Source organism: Aythya ferina (assembly GCF_964211825.1).
Source record: "Aythya ferina genome assembly, chromosome: 5".
NCBI lineage: Eukaryota > Metazoa > Chordata > Aves > Anseriformes > Anatidae > Aythya > Aythya ferina.
The window spans coordinates 21,552,079-21,574,022 of NC_140301.1; the positions used below are offsets into that span (position 1 = coordinate 21,552,079).

The 21,944-nt window shown below is 34.7% G+C and overlaps 1 protein-coding gene across 12 annotated transcripts in view; it reads left to right on the top strand.

Annotated features, from left to right (window-relative positions):
* HEATR5A (HEAT repeat containing 5A) overlaps nt 1-21,944 on the top strand; it is a 62,733-nt gene that overhangs the window by 21,977 nt on the left and 18,812 nt on the right. For 10 of the 12 annotated variants that reach the window (XM_084521196.1, XM_084521203.1, XM_084521202.1 and 7 more), the window contains 14 exons: nt 521-676; nt 1,533-1,783; nt 4,619-4,730; nt 5,643-5,795; nt 7,066-7,165; nt 7,937-8,046; nt 12,064-12,227; nt 12,326-12,501; nt 13,956-14,061; nt 15,004-15,194; nt 15,653-15,812; nt 16,860-17,049; nt 17,617-17,786; nt 20,731-20,757. In XM_084521196.1, coding sequence (XP_084377322.1) covers nt 521-676; nt 1,533-1,783; nt 4,619-4,730; nt 5,643-5,795; nt 7,066-7,165; nt 7,937-8,046; nt 12,064-12,227; nt 12,326-12,501; nt 13,956-14,061; nt 15,004-15,194; nt 15,653-15,812; nt 16,860-17,049; nt 17,617-17,786; nt 20,731-20,757 — 2,066 coding nt within the window. The remainder of the gene's footprint in view (nt 1-520; nt 677-1,532; nt 1,784-4,618; nt 4,731-5,642; nt 5,796-7,065; nt 7,166-7,936; nt 8,047-12,063; nt 12,228-12,325; nt 12,502-13,955; nt 14,062-15,003; nt 15,195-15,652; nt 15,813-16,859; nt 17,050-17,616; nt 17,787-20,730; nt 20,758-21,944) is intronic. The other 2 variants (XM_084521205.1, XM_084521206.1) reach the window with 1 other exon arrangement.

Below are 21,944 nucleotides of genomic sequence, written 5' to 3' on the forward strand. Positions count from 1 at the left end.
GAACATATAAAAATAATAAACACCAGAAAACAATTTTTTAAATTTAATTTTTCTCTATTTTTCCCTTTATTATTCTCTCTCTCTCCCCTCCATTGTACATCTTTACATGTTCACTCGTGCTCTTTCTGTCTTTTCTTCCTGTTACTTTTTCATACTATATAGTAAAATCTGTCAGGTTATATCCATTCCTTGTCAAACCATGACCTTTTCAAGTTATCTTCAGGAAGGCTGAGAATAGTGTGCTGTTGCAAATCATGTTCAAATCAGCAATTTTTTTTGTTTCCATTTTGTCTACCCCGCTGCCCTCACAGATGTGTTACACTACCCATTTGAGTAATAGAAATGTATTGGTCTCAGTGAAAGTAAACCTGTATAAAACCAGGTTGGTCAGTGATAAAAATGCTAATGATAGAAGCTCAATTAGTAATACAGACAAATTACCATATCAAATTCCGTTATCCTATCTCTTTGTTTCATTTGTGGTAGCAATTTCATGGGGTTCTTCATGTATTGTTATCAGATGCTGCAATAAGTGACAGTAACTTGGAGACACGAATTACGAACGCAGATGTAACAGCAAGTCAGCATGTACTTGTGTGCGCACTTCAGGAACTTGGAAGTCTCATCCATGGTTTAGGAACTACAGCAGCACCGTTACTACAAGATTCCAGTACAGGTATATGCCCTGAATTATTCATGTACCAGAGTACAAAATATATTCCCTTGTTCGCTGATCTTCTCTGATTGCTTATGGCTAGACTGTTAATTCTTAACAATCTGTTGGGATCCTTCTTGTGGCATTGGCTATATCAACCTTTCTTCTGGCATGCAGACTCCTTAATGGGACCTCCTTAATTCTGTCCTTTTTTGCTTTCTTCTACTAAGCGAAAAAGAAAGGGCAAGTTGACTTACTGCATGCCATATGAAATCTTCAGGCATTACCTTAAGAGAATTATATCATCTTCTGCCTGTGATAGTACACTAAATAAAATTAAAAAAAAAAAAAAAGAAAAAAAAAGAAAAAAAAAAAAGATCAGTATCAAAATAAACTTCATTAAGGGTTGTATTTACACTGCACTATTTAGATCAAGCTGAGTGTCTTCATCTACCTTAATTGTTTTATTTTAGCTGCACTGAGAGTGTTTTTTTGTTTTATTTTGTTTGTTTTATTTTCTGGGTAGGTTCGTGTGGACATCTGTTTTCACTGCTTGGATATCTGATTGCTTGAGAATACTTACAGACATTTTATATTCATGTTGATGAACAATGACATCATATTTTAGGTTTTGGTGTTTTTCTTCATCCTCTTTTCATTTGGGGTAACTTGTCATCAAATTTAAATGCTACAATACTTAAAAAAAAAAAAAAAGTAGTTCATAATAAAAATTGATAGTACTTTTAAAAGAAAAGTACAGAAATTAGATGCTAGCTTGTTCACCAGTTTCCTGTATGTGTTTTTTGCTGGTTAACATCATCTTAGGCACCACCTGCTTGCCAACTTCTTAAACGTGTTTATGCATTGTATTTTTCAGGAGTTCTGGAAGCAGTAATTTCTGTCATCCTTCATCCCAGCATTTCAGTTAGACTAACAGCAGCATGGTGTTTACGCTGTATTGCAGTAGCATTGCCCTCCTATGTGTCCCTACTCTTGGATCGTTGCATTGAACGTCTGAGTGCATTGAAGTCTTCCCCGGAAGCAGTAACTGGCTACAGTTTTGCTGTTGCTGCTTTGTTGGGTGCAGTAAAACACTGTCCTTTAGGAATTCCACATGGAAAAGGGAAGGTATGGTCTGAATACTTTACTTCTAGACAGTTATTTGATGTCTTTTGTCGCAGTATTTGCATGTATTCTTTATCACATGACCATAAAAAATGAGATAATGTTGTGACATCTTCTTTCCTCGAGAAGGGGATTTCAAATAAACAAGTGCTTTTCTCAAATGTGTCAGGATTTAGAATTTTTTGGGAAACATCATTAGTGACTTTATTAACCATTCAGACTCATTTTTTTTTCTAATGGGGAAGTTTTTTATGTACCACTACCTGTTTTGGGATAGAGTTTGTGAGGACTTAAATTTAACATCCTAAAGAAAGGTTTACTTAGCGAAACCATTTTCGAGTAGAGTTAAGTTTTTCAGAATTTCAAACTATACTATTCCCAGCAACATTACAGCTTCTGTAATGCTGGGCCAGTTTGGCTTAAATTAGAAAGCTGACATTTTGTCGCTTTCCCACAAGCTTCACAGCAGTGTTAATGGTGAGAAAATGCTAGACTGGTGAACTGCTGAAATATGTCAAGCTTTGCCAAATGAAGAGATTTTTCTTTTCATAAAAATGATAAATAAAGAAGTATAGATAAAAATCTACTGCACGCTGTGATGTTAGAAATAAATGTCCTGAGAAGAAATCCACTCAACCACAGATTGTGCCAAAGCAGTAGGATATACTGTGCTTTGAAGTTTTCTGGGTATCTTGGTAGAGAAATGCCGGTTGGAAGAAGCTGTTACCATCTCAATGAGCACTTCATCTATAGGGTTATTCCAAGTTGGAAAAAACATAGTGCAAAACGAATAGCAGTACATTCTCTGCAAAATGTAGAAACTTACTTTCTCCCTTACGTCCATTGGCTGTGAAAAGGATTTTTTCAGAAGAGGCGCGCCTTGTCAAAAGGATTGTGGGTTTTGATGTTATCACATCACTGTAAAATGAAAGGAGTGCTTTAGGATATTAGCAAAAATCACCCTTACCAGTGATTCAGGACCACCTTTTCACTGTTACTGAGCACTAGCAGTTCGACTCCACTCCTCAACAGACATTACTAGGTTCAGTTCTCATTCAATTTACCAAATGCTGATGGAATAATTCATGTTGTTAAGGGGAAAAAAAGTTCTTAGCTTTTAAAAACTGTTTCTGATGATTGTCTCTAAGACCACGGGGAGAGAACAAAATGACTGTTGTTTGGCTACTTGTATAGAAAAGGGCCATTCAAATACTATACACCTAAACAGAGCTAAAATATCTATTTGACTGAGAAACTTAATTCTTTACAAAGATTTCTTTTAGAGTAATAGAATAGGATGAAATAGAGCCAGGAGGAGGTATGGGAGGGCAAAGAAAAGTGTGGGAGAAACACTGTATTCTGTACTAAGCTGGCAGGGGGGAGAACAGAAGAGTTGACAAAAGCCCTTTTCCATTCTTTCCTAGGAACACTGCCAGTTTCCCAACTAACTCCTCTTCTGAGGAACTGAAAGAGACCAGTGTTAAACAGAGCAGTTCTGAAAAGGAAATATCAAGTGTAGACAGTATTGACCTGGACAGAAGCTGTTTTATATTAATACTTTTTCCTTTGAGAGCGTGGTTAGAGTTGCAGGTGGAACCTATTCAAAGCAAGACAATAAGTAGTGGTTTTATATGTAACATTCCATACTAGTGCGTGTACTTCAAAAAATCTTTTGAAAATGAAACATTTCTGCTAGTACATGGATAGAAAAATTGTCAGAAATGATTCAGTGAAATCCTTTCTAGGATGTTTATCAGATACTTAGAATATACCAAGTAGTTTTTAAATTTTAGAATCAAATACTTTAAACCTTAATCAGAAATCTATCAAAATGAATTTATTCATTTGCAAACAACTGATAGTATTATGGAATTTTGAAAATACTTTACAGTCTATTAATGTTTAATGAAGTTTTCTAAGATCACAAACTTGAAATTTTCTTGAAGCTAACTCTTATGCAAACTTTCATGGTTTTGGAAGTGTGCAAAGAAATTATGTAAGGATGTTGTCTTCACTGAGGCTTGTCATGATATTGTTGATAATGGCACTTATTTGTAATGGTAATTTGCAAGCAATTTGTTGTTGCAATCAATTATAATATGATACGAAAAAAAATACTTTTGAACAGTTAAGAAATCTGTATGTGAAACACAATGTCAAGCCAGCGATTTGGAGAATGCTCTTAAAAGTTTTAGTCATCTGTAGCCATTGTCCAATTTGCACCCTCTATGTTCTTCCCTGTAAATTCTAGGTAGTTTGTGCTTTGGTAGCAAGTGAAGATCGTCACTTCGCATGTAGCACATCAGTAGGCACATGCAATTATTGTGGAGAAGATCAGACAGGATTGAATTATGCCTTAGCATACACTTTGAACTTGCTTATTTAATCATACTATTTGTTGATTTCTCAACTGTCAATGAGAATTGTAGGATTTATGCTAAAAAAAGGATAAAAAGATCTTTTACTCCTCTTGAGACTTCTGAGCTGTAATTGATAGGTCTTATGTTATCCTTTTTCTATATAATGGTATAAATAGAGTATCAGAACTCACAGTAATATGTATGGTAAGGATTAAAGAGAATTATCAGCTCTTGTTTTACTATTGGTAAAAGGAGAAGAAGCTAAGTAACGTAGCTGGTACCCCACAGCAACTATTGAAGCCATACTAGACTAGTACTGAAGTCTGTTATTGCGCATTTATAAGCCTCAGTTTTTTGCCATAGCCTGAGAGAAAGATGACATTGTATTTGGGGACAATGAAATAGCAAATACAGTTAAATAAGCATTTCAATTAGTTACTAAGATGCTGATGCTCTGTTTTTCTCTTTAATTTTGAAGGTAATCATGACTGTAGCAGAAGAGTTGTTGTGTTCTGCTTCTCAGAACAGTCGCATTTCAGTGCAGCGAACACAGGCTGGATGGCTGTTGATAGCTGCCCTCATGACGTTAGGTAAATGGCTTAGTACATTTTACTTAAGCTAAATTAATCTGTTCAGTGTTCTGTCTCTGAGTTTATTTCTTCCAATGTTTAATTTCACTTACCACTGCAAAATAATTCTAAAGTAACAATGTAAATATGTAGGAAAATTTTCTGAAATAAAAATGCCATTACTTTAAAATTCACTATTAGGTCATTGGAAATCATGTCTAAAAAATATTGACTGGTTGGGACCGCTATTAATTAAATATGGGAAGTAAAATTTCCATGTCAGTCTAACCAAATGTCCTTGTGGTTACGAAAATTTACAGTGATTATTTATTGATTTAAGTATTTATTTCAAGATTTGTCCCAGCACAAAATGAATAAGAAGAGCATATTTCCCTCTTGTCAGATACTTGAAATACTAATGAACTTTCTGATAAGTATTACTGGTCGGATTATTGACTCTAATATTAAACTACTAATGAAGAATGTGTGTTGACAGCTTTGTTCATATATTAAACTTTTTATGTTTTCAGCTATTAATTCAGCCCAGTGGCTCTCAGTTTTCTCTTGTACTACAAGTACATTACTACAGTACATTAAACTATAACAAATGTTTGCTTTTCTGCATGTTGCTATTGCATTGTATCTCTTCTGTGCTGGTGATCTCCAGGGTCTGTGCTTAGTAAGGCAGAGGCTGTAGCTGACTTGGTGGCTTACTAGTAAGTGTATCAGTGGCTATGTAGTCATGTATGAAAATGGAATACCAAGGGAACATTTGACCGAAGATATGTGAGTAGGCTAGGAAAGTAGCATAAAGATCTTTTTGCGGCTGTGATTTGGTGAACATACAAAAAGGGAATATGAGACTTTATGGGTCTTCACATAATAAGACTTTATGGGTCTTCACATTGGTATGAAAGCTGTCAATACCTACAGGTCCTGCAGTTGTCCAGCACCATCTGCCACGAATGCTATTACTGTGGAAGTGCGTCTTTCCATCATCCCCCAAAGACCTAGAAACAGAGAAGACACGAGGAGATTCTTTTACATGGCAAGTAACACTGGAAGGCCGTGCTGGTGCTCTCTGTGGTAAGTGGGATGTGCTGCCTTTATAGTTGGGCTGGTAGTTTGGTTTTCCATCTGAAAGAACAAAGATACTTCATATTGATTTTTTTCACTGGGTGGTAGAGATTGTATTCATTCTCCAACATTACAAGCTTGTGGGTGTGTATATATATTTACCTATGTGATTTACCTATGTGAATCTATATACATGTGTTTCATTATTGCAAAATAAAAAATAAATAAATAAATTAAAACAATATGTTATGGAAGAGGATTTTTCCTCTTGTTCTTAAAATTGGTTATTTCCAAGCAGTAGGTGGTATCAGGAAGGATTCTCTTGTTGAAGCTGCTTAACATGCATATCACAGTAGCATCTGAGGACACAAACCAGGATATTTTCTGTTGCTTGTATAGTCTACTGTGTTTAGTAAATAACAGATCTGTTACCTAATATTTGAGTTACTGTAAGCAAAATAGGCTTGGTGAATCAGTCAAACAAATTTGTGAGAGCATTTCATTGTGAAATGTTGGGAATTCCTGTTTTCAAAAGACCACTTCACTGCTCTTCAGATACTTAACGTGTTGCAGTCATGTACTCTGAAGTATTAAAGAGACCTTTGCATAGGAGAGATGTGAGCTGCAGAGATCACCATTCTCTCACTATTAAAATATGTCAGAAAGCGTGGAATTCAACAGTAATTTCATTTTAGAAGTAACCTGAAAAAATAACCTTTAAATATTTGTTTATTTTGGAAGTATGCCTTTTATGCTGTATATTTTCAAGAATATTTTAAGCTTTTATGCAGTATATTGTCTTGAATATTAATTCAAGTTTAATTTTCTGTAAACAGTGAAAAATAATTAAGTTTACATATAAGTTGCTTCTTAAACTCCAGTAATAAAGCTAAACTTAGAGCAAAAACTAACAATATAAGCAGTAGGTAGTCTGATCATCATCCTTTTCCCATTTTTTTTTCTTTCTGTTTTATTATAATTGTCATGGAGTTATCATGAAGTTGAGTTGTATTCAATAACTCAATTCATAGCAGAAAAATGCTTGCATTCATGTATGCAACTATACGTCAAAGTACAAATATTCAAGCTGAGACACCAAAACAATGCATCTGTGAATGTAATTTTTTCACTTATGATTTTATCAGTTTCTTAAATTATTCGTCAAAACGCTTTTTTTTCTCATTCTTTCTTCCATTTTTAAATTTTAAGTGAGGTAATTATGTGATTTTTTTCTATATATCTCACTTTAATTAAGTTGAATTCCAATTCCTTTTTTTAGCTATCAAAAGCTTTGTTTCCCACTGTGCTGGTCTTCTTACGGATGAAGTCGTTCAGAGACTTCTTCCTCCTCTCCCAAGTGCTGTTGATTTATTGACACAGTAAGTGTATCAAACTGTTAAATGAGATTCTGATTCTGAAAAGCTACAGAACAATTCACTTGTAATTGATTTAGTGCACGTTAAGAACTTTCTTTTCAAAAGAACAGAAGGTAGAGTATAGGATTTAGCTGTATAGCTGAAGGCTTTAGCTGGCATAATAACGTCTTAAGTATTGAAGTATTACATAAAGAAACTAAGGGAAGAAATTATTGTATGCTTTTGTTAATTTAATGCCTTTATTCTGCTCTTTTTTTTATTGAACATAAACATTTGTGTGTATCTGTGGTCATTCTTAATAAAAAAAAAAAGCTAAGTTCAAGAAAACCCGGGGACAAAATTTTAATAAATTGACAAAAAAGCTGTAAAGGGTTTTGTAATTTTTGAACTTTTGCAGACTAAGTAGTATTTTGAACTACTTCAGACTAAGTAGTGATTTAATGAGTTTGGGCTCTAAATTCTAACTCACAGAACATATATGCACAAAAAAAAAGTTAACGGTAATAAATATAGGTAAAACCAAAGGCAATAGAAAACCTAATTTATTTCTCGAGTATTAAATAAAAGGAATGACTGGGAATGGACCACCAAGAGGTTCTGCCAGAGGATGTGAAATAAATAGTTTGCCTTCTGCTATTGCTAGTGCAAATCAAAACTGTACCTACAAGATGTATAGATTTTAGAAGTATTCAGTAGAGTCTAATACAAATGAAACCAGTAATGCATAATCCTTAAATTCTTTAAAATGTCTTAATATGCTTTTTGTATTTTAAGGCTTTCTTCAATATGTAAGTCATATGGAAATTCCTTAAAAACATCATCAACAGTTTACAGACATAAACTTTATGAATTACTGGCAGTATTGCCTCCAAAAACATATGAAGGTAAGTACTTTTCTTACAAAAAAAATCTGTTTAAAAATGTCATGGTCTTATTTTTAAATTTTTAGTCAACATATTTTCAGCTAGCAAAATTTAGTCTCAACTTTTCTAACAAATTTAGTCCATCTGTTTGTATTTGATGAAATTGTAGTGAAGTCACAGTGATTTTGAAAAGCTGGTGTTCACTTTCTTCCTTTTTTCCATCTTCTACTAGAAATACAGACTTGTGTGATACTTTTAGTTGAAACTTGAAGATAGACAGCCTTGCTATTTTTAATGGGTAAGGCTGGCAGGGACCAGTAGAGGTTATCTGATCCAACCCCCTTGCTCAAGCAGGGACACCCAGAGCAGCTTGCACAGGACCATGTGCAGATGGCTTTTGAAGATCTCTAAAGATGGAGAGAGTAATTGCCTCAAGAAGACTTATGTATAACAGATATATTAATCTTATCCTTATTGCTTATTTTAAAAATGTATTTAAAGAAATATGTAAACAGAATCTGGGAACAGACTCACTGTTCTTTAGCAGAATATAACTTGCCATATTTAAAATCTAATCTAATACCATAGCTACTACCAGATCAACTAAAACGTTATTTTTGTAGTTTTTAAATTGTCATGTGAGTAGCTTGCCACACAATACTTTATAGACTGAAATAAATACAACCCAGCCCATATGGGGCCAGGCCATATTTATTATGGGCCCATATGGGCCAGCAAGCCATTGAGTTAGTTGTGTCCTCTGTGTCATGGAGGAAATGCTTACTCAAATAATCTGCTCCATCTAGTGGTAACTGCTAAAGGAATCCTCATAAGGATAAATCACTGATTTTTCTGTCTTAGTCATTGTCGTGTCTCAGGTCTGAATATAACACTCGCTATACATCACATGTAATACTAATGGGTGAATTGAAGCTTAAAAGCTTGAAATATCACCTCCATCCCTCAAAGCAAGTTCTTTCTTTTCTTCTTTCATTACAGGGGACAAAATTTTATAGAATGCAGGTGTTTGAGGTTGGGCAGGTTTGACAGTTTCTTGGTTTGCTTGGGACTTTTGCATAGTCTAACTATTGAAAAATAGTATTTTACGGTCTGATGCATAACATCTGAGTCTTGGGAGAAAGCAGCATCCTAGCTGAGGGTGTTGCAATCTAGAACCAATAAGAAAAAGGAAGTTTAAAAGATTGGTTATAAGTAAGTTGGCACGCTGCTGAAAGCTTTGTAAATAGCATCTAGAATCAAAACACTAGTTTGACACATACAGTGTCTGAGTTGTTCACCCATTTGTAATACAGCTATGTGGGACTGAGGAAAGAATGGAAAAAGATAGATTCAAGAGCTTATTTTCAAGCTATATTTTATTTTAATTATGTAAGTGTCATTTAGAAATGCTAAAAAACTTTTAAAGGAAAAGATTATAAGAAATACCTCTTTTCCATAGTATTTCTAGTATGACAGTTTCATGGAGAAACAGCAAATTAAAAAAATATATATTTTTAAAAATATGATTGAGAAAACGATATGATTATGGAACTCTGGATGCTTTCTTCTATGTCTAATGTTAGTTATTATCACAAGGACAAATAGTAGTGTTGCACAACCTGGCACGTTTTGCATGGCTCAGAGTGATGCACTGAACAAGAAGCATTCACCTGTTTTATTTCTTTAATTTTCACTTTCTTAGATCCAGGCAGTTAGCCAGAGGCTAGAAACCTGAAAGTGTTTCTTTTTGTTGAGGAGGGCCGCATATAACTTGAGTTTTAAGTCCAATTATTTGCAAACAGTGTGGATCTAAAAACAAATAAACAAAAATGTGGAACAAAATGAAATATCCAACCAAAGAAATGTTTGGAAACAGTTTGTAATCATAGATCTAAGCCTATTTCTGAACTCAAACCTTCAGATTTCTGAGGTCTGTTATACTAGGGCTGGTTTAGGGTTTTTTTGGTTCTTTCCTGCTCTTTCCTCATCAATGATGTTTTTCTGTTGATGCTTCCAGTCACCAGTAAGATCAAACAGTGGAGTTTTGAAGGCTTACTGTGAGTGTGCAAGAGTAGAACCTGATTATTTACATTATTTTAACAATTGACAGACATGAGAATATATTAGGGTAATTTGAACAGCAATGAAAAACACTTAATGTTTTAGTTGCTTTCTTTGGTCATGTGCAAAGGGTTAAAACATTGCAATGTAGAAGATAGAAAATACGCATTTGTCAGGATGGAAAAAGGTGTTCTTGTTTCGAAGGTGATGATTCTCATTCTAGATCACTTTCATGTGTTGTTAGTTTTGGATGATAATGTGCTTATGTTTTTAAGGCTAAAACATTGCTTTCTTGTGAATTAGTATTCAGTTTTTAATTATTATGTTCAATATGAGTTTCACACAGGTAGTTTGAAATTTGTTTATTAGTTTTGCTTCTGTTTTCTGTGATCTGAAATTAATAACTTTTTATCATATGGCTCATAAGGGTTCTTTACATTCTTCAGCTTTTCGTGCTTGTTATGTTCTCCTGTCTAAACCATAAAATGGAATGCAAGCATTCATTTCTCTTCCTTAATAGGATGAGATGAATGGTTACAATGCTAGAACAGCATTCTGGCTCAAAATTTGGATCCATTTTATGCTGGGATAGTATTATTTGGCACGATGAGAATGGTTAAGTGGCTGGAACTAAAATAGATGTTTACTTCGTTAGAATAACTCTGTTAAAAAATGCGGAGTATCACCATTAAATTTGATTTGGAAAACTGTTTTCTTAGAAAAGAGATTTTTCACTTTTGCTTTACTCTATTGTGATACATAACAACTCATGAAAGAGCAGTTTCTGGTTGTTCTTAATTTGGTGGGGTTTTTTGTTGTTGTTTTTTAAGGCTGATTTTCTGTCCCTTTGACACACAGTTATCTGCGTCTTGGAATATATTTGACAGTGCTATCATTTAAAAATTGAGATTTGAGTTGAGCATTTTGGAAAAAAATGACATACTTGCTTTTTAGTCAGAGGCTAATCAGAAGCAGGATAGAGAGAAGTGGTGGCAACTGTGGTGTTGTGCTTTTTGGAGCTTCTGTGTGTTGACAAAGTATAAGCAACTTTAGTGATACAGAGTAATGGTGTGAACATCTAACAAGAAAACTGAATGCCAAGGGCTGGATGTGTGGACTTAAGCCTCTTACAGTGATGACATTTACTAAATTGCTACACCTTGATTTTGCAATCTTAAAAGTCATATGTAACACTTGTATGAAGAGTATGTATACACTTTTAAGATCAATTCTGCAGTGGTTTTCAGTACTATTTATCAAATACATGAGGCCTTTCTCAGCAGATATGGTTTAGCAGCAGAAAAGGTTCTTTCAGTGTGGGGATGGTTTAAAAAAATCTGAAGTAGTCTGACTCTGAATGCCTGATGTTGTTTTTTTAAAGTATAATAATGTACAGTCTTGGCTGAATTTTTAGACACAAAAATATATGAAAGTTTTAATTACTAGTCTAAACTATCATAATGTAATGCAGAGTAAATTCCACACGGTTTGCTTTGTAGGAGTGCAAACTCCTGGAATAGTGGAGTACAGTCTGTAGCTTTTGGTTAGTTACCAACCTTATGCATGTTTTAAATGGCTTCTGCTTGCCAAGTCCAAGTATTCCTGCCTGGTTATGTAACACATTCCACAGCACTAATTTTCAGCATATTTGTGGTAGAAATATGTCTGTCTTTCTAAGTGCCTTTTAGCCTCTATTTTAACTGTAAATGTACCTAACTAGTGGCATTATGCCTTCTGTAAAGATAAAGGTTTCTGTTTTTCGTCTTCTAGATCACTGTATGTAGGGTTTGTTTACCTTAAGTAGTGCTCTGTTGTTTTCTCTGTAGCGAGAAGAGTGTTCTCCAGTTAACTACTTGGGAACTTCAGAAAAATGTGAGATGGATATTGCTATTTCAGTATAAATATGTTCTTGCTCATAAAGTTGCACATGGCAAGTAATTAACTGATTTTTTTGAATATTTTTTCTTTCATTTGAAGGAAGCTTCTGTGCTGTCCTGAAAGAGTTGGTTGCAGACTTAACTATACCAGATAGCCAGATCGATGCCTCCACATTCTTGCTTCCATCCCTTTGTCATGAAGATGATCTCCTTTTACTTGGTCCCTTACTGCAAGAGACTGACCACCGATTTATTGAAGAGCAGGTATTTCTTGTCCTAATATACGGGTGGCACTGTGTTTTCATTCAGTTCGAATTATTTAGGTCAGTGCTGGTTATGACTTGGTTACTTGTATCTTGCAGCTCGTTTTAGGTAACAGCATAGCTGGAGGCAGCCTGGAGTATGACCCTTACTCAATATATGAGAAAGTTGTAAAGCGTGATTCAATACCTAAACCACTACCTCCTGTATTGTCTGTTGTCAGTGCAGCAACTCGTCTTTTTGGAGTTATTTTTTCCCATATAGCAGAAACTCACAGGTAAAGTAGTAATTTCAACTATTGAGGAATTGGGGAGATGCTAAAAGATGGTCAGTGTGCTTGAGATTGAATACCAAAGAAGTATCTGAAAAAATTAGTGAATTTTCAATGAGTGAATTTTGTCAACTATTTGACTAACATTAATCAGACTAGAAAATGGTTAGACTTTCTGTTTAAAGTTGCTTACAATACAAAGGCACATCCAGTAAGAGTTTACTGTCGTCATAATAAATTCTGTTGACCGAGAAAAATACTGCTTTTGTTTTCAAAGCCCGAACAATAAAAAAAAAAAAAAATTACACAATTATTATAGTACAATACCCAATTACTGAACATTTTGAAACAAAATAGGGGAAAAGGTAATAAGTCACAGCAAAAATTAACCCTTTCACTGCCTCATTCTGCATAAAAAACAAATGGAGAGAAACAAGTTTATGTGTCTTCATACAGTTCTGTAAAGGTACAAGAAGGCTGAAAGGAATGAGATAATTCTCTTGGGTTTTGTGTGTCTGTATATGTCTTCCCACTGCCCACATGGCATTTTGATTGCCACATAAGCATACCAATTGCAGAGGCATGAAATTCATCAACATTTTTGCATGCTGGTACTTATTCATCATGCTGTTGGTAATTTTCTTGAATGTAGCATCACAGCAAATAAATTATTTTTTAATTAAACATACCTTGGTGTTTTTAAAGCCAGTTGTAGTTAATCCTCAAATCACAATCCCTGTACATGAAGATGGTTTTGTAATTTCCTGTAAAGGATGAGTGTTCAGCATGTGAGTTCTGAGTCTTGATGTCTTCACTGCTTAGATTGGCTACTCTGTCACTGTATGGAGTTTTGTTTAGTGTAATCCCAAGGCAGTTGTTTTTATGCATGCATACCTGCCAGGAAAATTGCCCCATGCTTAATATTATGTGTTTCATATTATGTTTTTCTTATTTCCATCTTCATTCTCTCATGCGTAACTACTTTCCCCCTCCCCTCAGTTTGTCTGGGCTTTTTACCCTCTCCTGTCATCAGGTTGCTGGTTGTTCTTCACCCATTTCTCAATACCTGTATTATTTGCTGCATATAACTAGACTTTTTTTTTTTTTTTGACTCATCCTTTCTCAATTATAAGGCAAAATATACCATTCCCATATACAGTACCTTTTAATAGTATGTCTTATGTTACTTAAATATCAGCAATTATATGCAAATATATAAGCTATAAGGGAACAAAAGTAAAAAGCTCATGATCTTAGAGTATGATCATGTGATAGGGAATATTTAAAAAAAAAAAAAAAAAAGTAATAGGATGCCAGTTGAAGGAAAAGGCTTGAGACTTAAAATATTTGTTCTAACTCTTTCTCTATACAATATAGGCTTTGATATGTGTTATAAAGTAAAAAGACAGATTGATTTTCCTTCACTTCTTACTGTGAGTTTTTTTCTCATTTTGTTTAAGGCTCCAGGTGTTAGAACAGTTGTTGAATTCCATAAAACAAACAAAAGGATCACGGCAACAAACAGTACAATTAAACGTTGTGTCAGCCTTTTCTACTTCCTTGAAGGTAAATCTTTGTTTCTCTCCATTGTTTCTTTCACTTTCCCAACACAAAATGTTGCCTTGGTTCAAATGGGTCTTTGTAGAAGTTATTTTGACTAATCATATAGGTAAAAATTACCCCCTACTGTTTTCTGTGGCAATATTTGTAGTGTCATATTCCTGAAGTACTGAATAGTCACAGTTATTTTTTTCCGTTTTTGACATTAAAGGGTGATAAAAAAAAACTTTTTTAGTACACTATAGCATATTACAATCCATACTAGTGTAATTCCAGTAGGAAATAGATGGAAAAATTCTGTTAGCATCATTTCTGTTTTTATCACTGTTTTTCATATTTCATACTGTAGGGATAAAGACAAGTAAAGAGGAGTAAACATCATCTCATTGCTATCAGCTGTTTTTTGCTTTTCCCTGTTGCTTTATATGTGTTTTCCTCTATTCATGTGCAGTTGTCATTATTTCCTTAGATTTTCTTCAAAATAAGACAAAATGTTTTCATAATAGGCAAGACCTCTCATTATATAGTGTTAGTATTTCTGGCACATTTAGTATGCAATTCAACTGCTTTAGTTTTTGCTCATATTCTTTTTTTTTTATTATTTTGGACTGGGATTTTTTGATTTCATTTGTCATTATTCTGTTGTCACTATTTTCCTTCTTGATGTTTCTTGAATTTTTTGCTGGGGTGTTGGTTTATTGTGTTCTTCTACAGTTTATCCGTTATTTTTAAAAATCAGAATGTTGATAGTATGGTATGATGCTTGCTTATGTGGAGTTAGACTTCTAACTCTCAAACAGCAAATAAAAATTAAGGAACTCCTCAGATGAGAGGGGAATAAAATCCAACTCCTTCTGCAGATTTTGAATTTTTTTTCATGACTGACAGAAAAACACATTTGATTACTGTACTGCGTTGAAGTTTAATATATTTACTGTCTATTTTTAGCACTTGGCCAACTGCAAGGGAAGTTTAGGTCCAGAAGAAGTTAAAAGGTCTGCTCTTACATTGGTAATGGGTGCCTTGGAAAGCAATAATCCCCTTCTAAGGTGTGCTGCTGCAGAGTGTTGGGCCAGGTTGGCACAGGTGGTTTCTGATAGTGCCTTCGCTGCAGGATTAGCACAAGTTAGTTTTGACAAGTAAGTTCAAAAAAAATACAGTAAATTACTCGTTAAGTTTTTAAAAACACTTGAAATATATCCGGTCCCGGTATTATGATAATTAAAAGAATACGCACAAAATCTGTATGTCTTTTTAAATTTGATGTTACTTGAGAAATTAACAGGAAAAAGCATTGCCTTGTTTCTACATACAGCTCTTAAATAGTTTTACTATTTAAGATAATGGCCTAAGTAAGCACGTAGACTGTCAAATGAATTAGATGGGCTGCTGTTCTAATGACATTCTTTAAGTATATCTAGAAATATTTTTGCTACTTCCAGGTGATAGATGGTAAACTTAAAATTTCTGCAATATAACAATGTCTAATAAAAGACTTGGCTGATTATGTTTTACACTTTCCATTTGTAGATGTGCGTATTGCATAACATCAGTCTTAGAGATCAAACTAACAGCTTTCTTTTCTTATAATTACTAGGCTAAAATCTGCTAGAGATGTGGTATCAAGAACAGGCCATTCTTTGGCTCTGGGATGTCTGTATAGGTACTTAGGAGGAATAGGTTCTACTCAGCACCTGAATGCATGCGTTGGAATCCTTTATACCTTATCTCAGGATAGTACTTCTCCTGATGTACAGGTACACTTATCTAAAAACGTTCTGTTACAAATTAATTTATTTATATTTTAAAGTGTAAGTTTTTTTTCATGTAAGAATAACACTTCACAATCTGTTACATATAACTCGCAGGTGATGGCTGGAGCAGCAATGAAAGCTGTTAGCCCATGCTCAAAATCTACCTTCCAAGAAAGAGCTATGATGAGATACAAGAGGTTCTTTTTGAATGATCAGTGAGGATCATAAGGCTAAAATATGCTGGCTTCAAAAACAGGATGAAGTGTTTTAGGAATTGATTAATTTCATCTTTACTTCTATCTTGACCTTGAGATGGTACCTGTTTTTTCTGTTCTTGTCAGTTTTGGTCTCTGCTATGATGTATGCTTCATAGCATTTTTCCATAAAGGATTACATAGTAAATGATGGATTTGTAGCTTGAATATTATAGAACTTGGTCAAGATAGTTCCTTGAATAAAGCAAGATGTTTAGAAGATTATTCCTGTCTAAAACTATCTAATAAAATAGCTTTAAGAAACATTGATTGTATTGCATGTGATCATCTAAATCCCAGTTAAAGAATTATTTTAAGCCTTATCTACATTATCTTTACTTAGAGAAGCACTGTATGCTGGCATGAAACAGATGTGGCTATTGGTGCAAAATAATCAAGATTAAAAACAAACCATGTTTTAGTCACTCTTGTAATATTTTTGGTAGTTCTGTTGTTCTTGCACATGGGACTATAAGACATTTTGCAAACAATGTGTGTGAGGAATAATAACATTAATTTAACCTGCCATTAATTTATTTTTTAGAAATGAAGAATGATATTTTTTAAAACAATTCTTTAATTGCAGAACAAAGTTCCTCATGAAATATTCAAAGTGGCTTACTAAGCACCTGGTTCTCAAAAGTGCTTTCTAAAACACTTCGGTTTGTCCCTTGGGAGCCTAGAAGGACAACTTCATTATCACACAAATTGAATTTCTTTGCACTATCAATTTTTAAAAGATGTTAAGTTTATTCTGTCCTATAGGCATAACATGGTTGCTTCTTTTATTTTACAGGCATGGGCACTACACTCTTTGTCATTGATAGTAGATTTAGCTGGCCCCTTGTATCATGTGCACGTGGAACCTACCTTATCTCTCATTCTGATGTTGTTGTTGACTGTGCCTCCTACCTACACTGAAGTTCACCAAAGCCTTGGTCGCTGTTTAAATGCACTGATTACCACACTGGGCCCTGAGTTGCAAGGTATGGGTTATACAATATTGCCAGTCTTTCTTGGTTTAAGCATCAAAATTATGAAACACTGTTTCAATGTGCAATTAAAATTTAATAAGCAAATAAGCATCTGTGAAGTTTTTTCATTGTTGTAATTCAGCAGCATTTCATGGACCATGAGTTTATGCCATCAAGTTGACATGGCTGCTGGTTTTCCAAAAACAGTGTTTCTTTTTGACATCTTTTCTTTAGTTTGAAATGGTTCTCCAAGCCTTGCATTGGGCTGATAATTCTTACATGTAGCATGAAAACATAAGGTATTACATCATAAAAACTTTGGTGCCAGTCTGTCTTAGCTGTGATGCAGGCACATAAAATTCGGCTACCTAAAATGATACATCGAATTTTACTTACCTGAACACTGAAATTTCCACAGAGCAATAAGATTCATTGTTATCAGAGTATAACAGATACACACAGTATTCTTCAAGAGGATGAGAGTTACGGGTAGCTTGGGGAAAAGATGGGTTATCTTTTGAAAGAAAAGTTGGTGTTTTCAAAGAACAAACAAGCTACAGTATTTTCTTCTGAATATAGGCAGCAGTGTGACAGTTTCAGCCTTAAGAACTTCCTGTCTCCTGGGCTGTGCAGTGATGCAAGATAATCCTGACTGCCTTGTTCAGGCTCAAGCCATCTCTTGTCTTCAGCAGCTTCACATGTTTGCTCCACGTCATGTCAACTTGTCTAGCCTTGTAAGCTGCCTATGTGTGAGTATATGTTTACTAGTCTATATCAATACAATACTAGTTGTATTTTAAAATATCATGTTCAGAGATGCTTAAAAAATTCAGATGGTTCTTTAACCAGTGTAAGTGATCATTATGTGGTGGTAGGGTGTTCTTTTAGGCAAGTATTCTCTATGTTTCTGGTTATTTTCTCTGTTTCTGCTTCCCCTTTATAAGAGAGCACACTGTAAAAAAATCTTGTCCTTATGAACTGCTTGAAAGTGTGTTCTGCTGCTCTTAATCAGGCCAGTTGTCTGTTAGAACGTACTATCCATTACAATCTTTTGCTGGATTTTACCAGCTATTTTAACTGGCCAAAATTTTTCATCAGTTGTATTTCAGTCTTAGGTAAAGGAATAAAAATGGAAAAAAAAAAAAAGGGGGGGGGGGAGGGGGAAGGGAGAAGAAACAAAAACCAGTGTGTATACTAACTGTTGAGGATGGGTTTTGTTTGTTGTTGTTTTTTTTTTTTTTTCCATGACGGTGAAAAATTGTAGATTTCTATGTTTTGTAATGTCTTCAGTAGTAATGATTTAGAGTACTAACATCTTGGTAGCCAGTATAAAATTTTCTGACACTTACGTAAGTAATAGTCTGAAATGAGGTCTTAAGAAAAAAACATTTTTCAACCCTGTTTGACAAAGAGGTGGGTTCTTTTGCTTGCTGCTTTTTGTTTGTTTTTCCAGAGTACCTCTGTCTTTGAGTAGCTCCCAGATACTTAGTTCTATCAAGAAAATAACAAGAATTTTCTGGTAGTTACTAGCCTTTGTGTCTTTTTAGGGGTTAGGGTTTTGTTGTTTGTTTTTAAGTAAAACTCTGTCTAGTCTCCCCATAAATCAGAGTAGAACAAAATAAAGACAAAGTGTGTGTGTGTGTTTATTTTAAGTCTGTGTTGTCTATCTTAACACAGCTCTTATTTACATCTTCCCCTGGGTAATGCTTGTATATCAATTCTGACCATATATTGGCTTTGTATCAAGTTTAGATACCTTCCATTTATCTTCATTCCATTTGTCTACAAAGATGCCTGTGGGAGCCAGGAAAAATTGAAGGACAAACTCTTTCAGATTCATATTGTCATAGGCATATATATACTAGTTGCAGAGCTGGAAGTAATCTGAAGTGCTCTTTCTTCTAGCATGCATCAGCTACAATTTTCTGTTCTCTGGGCAAAGCACTATTTTTCTTACACTGATAGAGTTGAAACAAGTCAAGTGAGTCACTCTTGCACAGAGGATGTGTTTAGGATTTGGGATCATTTGAAAGTCCATGGAGTTTACAGTCTGCTTTCATGTGCAGTATGATACATGTATGTCTAACTAATACCAAGTAGCTATGAATAAATAGGTTGTTACGATGAAATCTTTGTCTGTATGATGTTATAAAATTTCTATTATTTCTAGGAATTATCTCAAGTATTTCACAAAGTACCTTATAAACTTTAAAGTAATAATTACTAAATTAAGATGTGTACTTGATGGCTTTGGTGTATGTGGTTGTGCATCTGTACACACATTGTCTTCACCCTCAGAAATTCTAATGAGCTTCACAGAAGCGGAATCCACCAAAGTCAGGGGCCTTACAACTTTACTCATGGTAAAGAAGTTCTTAAAGAATTAAGGCTGGTGTTGCTGGTATTCAGGACATGTCAATATGTCACTCGTGAGTGTCATAAACGGGGATGATTTGAATGTGTGCTTTGCAGTTCAGTGAGAAGATAGTTGCACAAGCAGTCGTACATGTATTTATAAAATGCACCATGCATCCACATAGTTTCCAACGTCTACCTCACCATCTCAGCAGGGAAGCAGAGGAAGCCATTGGTTGGCCCTAAGATCTGCCCTTGACTGTACTTGGCATGCAGGATGACTTTCAGCAAGTCATTGTCCATCAGTTTAACTTTTTATATGTGGTAACCAAAGTGTGACACTCCTCCTTTGCAAGGCATTTTGAAGTCTTAAGCAGAAGTAAAGTATAAAAGTTGAGCATCAGATACTGTGGATGTTCATCACTGCACTCGTTATTTAAGGCAGAAAAACAGAGAGGCAAAGAATCTGTTGTCAGAGAAGCGATCTTTGAACTTTCCTTTCTACCCTGCTCCTCCAAGGTTTGCAGAAAATTTGTCTTCAAACTTATTAAGTTCTGAATTAGACATTCTCTTTGTATTTATTTATTTATTTATAAATGTAGCATTAGTCACGTTAACACAATTGCAGCTGCAAAGTACCTCCTCCATCCACTAGAGGATAACATGGGCTCAGGTCCCCACAGAATTTAGACCATTATGCTAGAACTAACAAAACATGACTTGGGCAACAGGTTCATGAGTTCGGTTCTTTATTCATTTATTTCATTAGTTAGTTATTTTACTGTGTACACATGCATGTCTTCATCTAGCTTTCCTTCTCCAGCTTCTTGAAGGCTTCTTGTTTGTCAGCTGGATCTTTTGCACTGGTTTTGGCATCTAACAGGTGCATATCTTGTCAGTTAAATTTTTGGCTCCGGCAGAATATAAATCATATCTTTGAATCATGTCTAACATTAGCTCTAAGGTTAACTTCTGTAAGTACAGCCTTCTAGGGAGTTTGTCTGTGGAAGCATATGATGCAGTGAACACTCCAGTTTTCAGCTGCAAGACATTGAAGACACTTTGCAACAAAATGAGCATACAATGTCAACAAATATTCTATGATGCTGTCTTGGTACTATTTAAGTACTAATTTTAAGGGCAGCTGGCTTGTGATTTAACTTTGTTCATAAAATATAAGATAAACTAAAATATATTTTCTGGTACGTTTGAGATAACATTCTGAACTTTAATATATACTGAATTTTCATGTAGTGGTCTCCTTGTATGGTTGGTATCACTGTGATTATTTATATTTTTGGTTTTGTCTTGACTGGTTTGTCATTTGTTTTTGTGCAGGAAATCTTGTTGGATAATTCTGTGTTGGTAGGTCCCTGTGCCTTGTTAATCCTGAACTTTAGCAGTTTGCAGTGTTGTTTTTATTTCATGTTTTGTCTCTTCCTCTTAACCATTTTAATGTAATTTCTTTTAGCATGTCAAGTGACATTTGATTGCCATCCTAACCAGACCCTTCCTAACCTGCAGAAGGCGCACACATTTCATTTATGTGCTTAGTTAGGTATCATTTTAACCTTACCATGTCCAGTACAGAAAGGGAAATATTTGTTCATTTAAGTTTGTCTGTGGTGCTTGCATTTTTGTGTCTCTTGTTTAGTTTTGTCCCCAACTGAGAACACGGGAAAATGAGAGAGATGAGAAATGTGCATCTTGCCTCGTCCCGTAGCTTGAATCAGATCCTTTCTTTTTTTTCCCCTATTAAAAATGAGCATGCAGTTTATGCACGTCCAACTTGCAACAGAATGTGTAGCTTGCTTGCATAAATGTTGCATTAAAAGCCTCATTTTTTGTTTGTGAAGTTTCAATTGAAGTATGTTGCAGAAATACTAAGTCAGGTTGCTTTTCTTTTAGAAGAATAATGTAGAGAGTATATCCATGTGTGCATTGAATATATGATTCCACATATCATAGATTCATGTGCATGTACAAAAATTCAGAAGATGCTGCTTAGTTTTACTAACATAACAAAGCTGAGAATTTTTATCACTTATTCTTTGTGTTCTTAAGTTGTTATTTTTAACTACATTAATTAACTGATAAAAGATTAGTTATTTTGATAAACATACATTCACCTCTTGCCGACAAATAAGGAGCATGACCTTACCGCGAGGTTTCCCTGCAGCAGACACTAGCTCTGTCTATTTTAGTTAAAGGATCAGCTCCTTTGTGCACCAAAGGGTACACAATTGCTTACTTGCAACGGATAACTGTTTTGATGATAACGTAACCTTAAATTAGAATTTCCATAAATATTGGTGTAGCTGTCCTGCCTGACCATGCATGTGGTTCATTTTTCTTTGGGATCCCCTTCAGAATGTTCTTAAAACTGAAGTCAAGCAAATTAAAAATCAAAATGCTCTGACAAAGAAACTTGAGGCAATTGGTTTGGTGGGGGTTTCTTTGTTTGTTTCCTTTTGTTTTGTGGTGTTGTTTTTTTTTCCCCTTTTCGAGTGGTTTTGCTTGTTCCTGTGATAGTGAATCTATCATATGTTTTT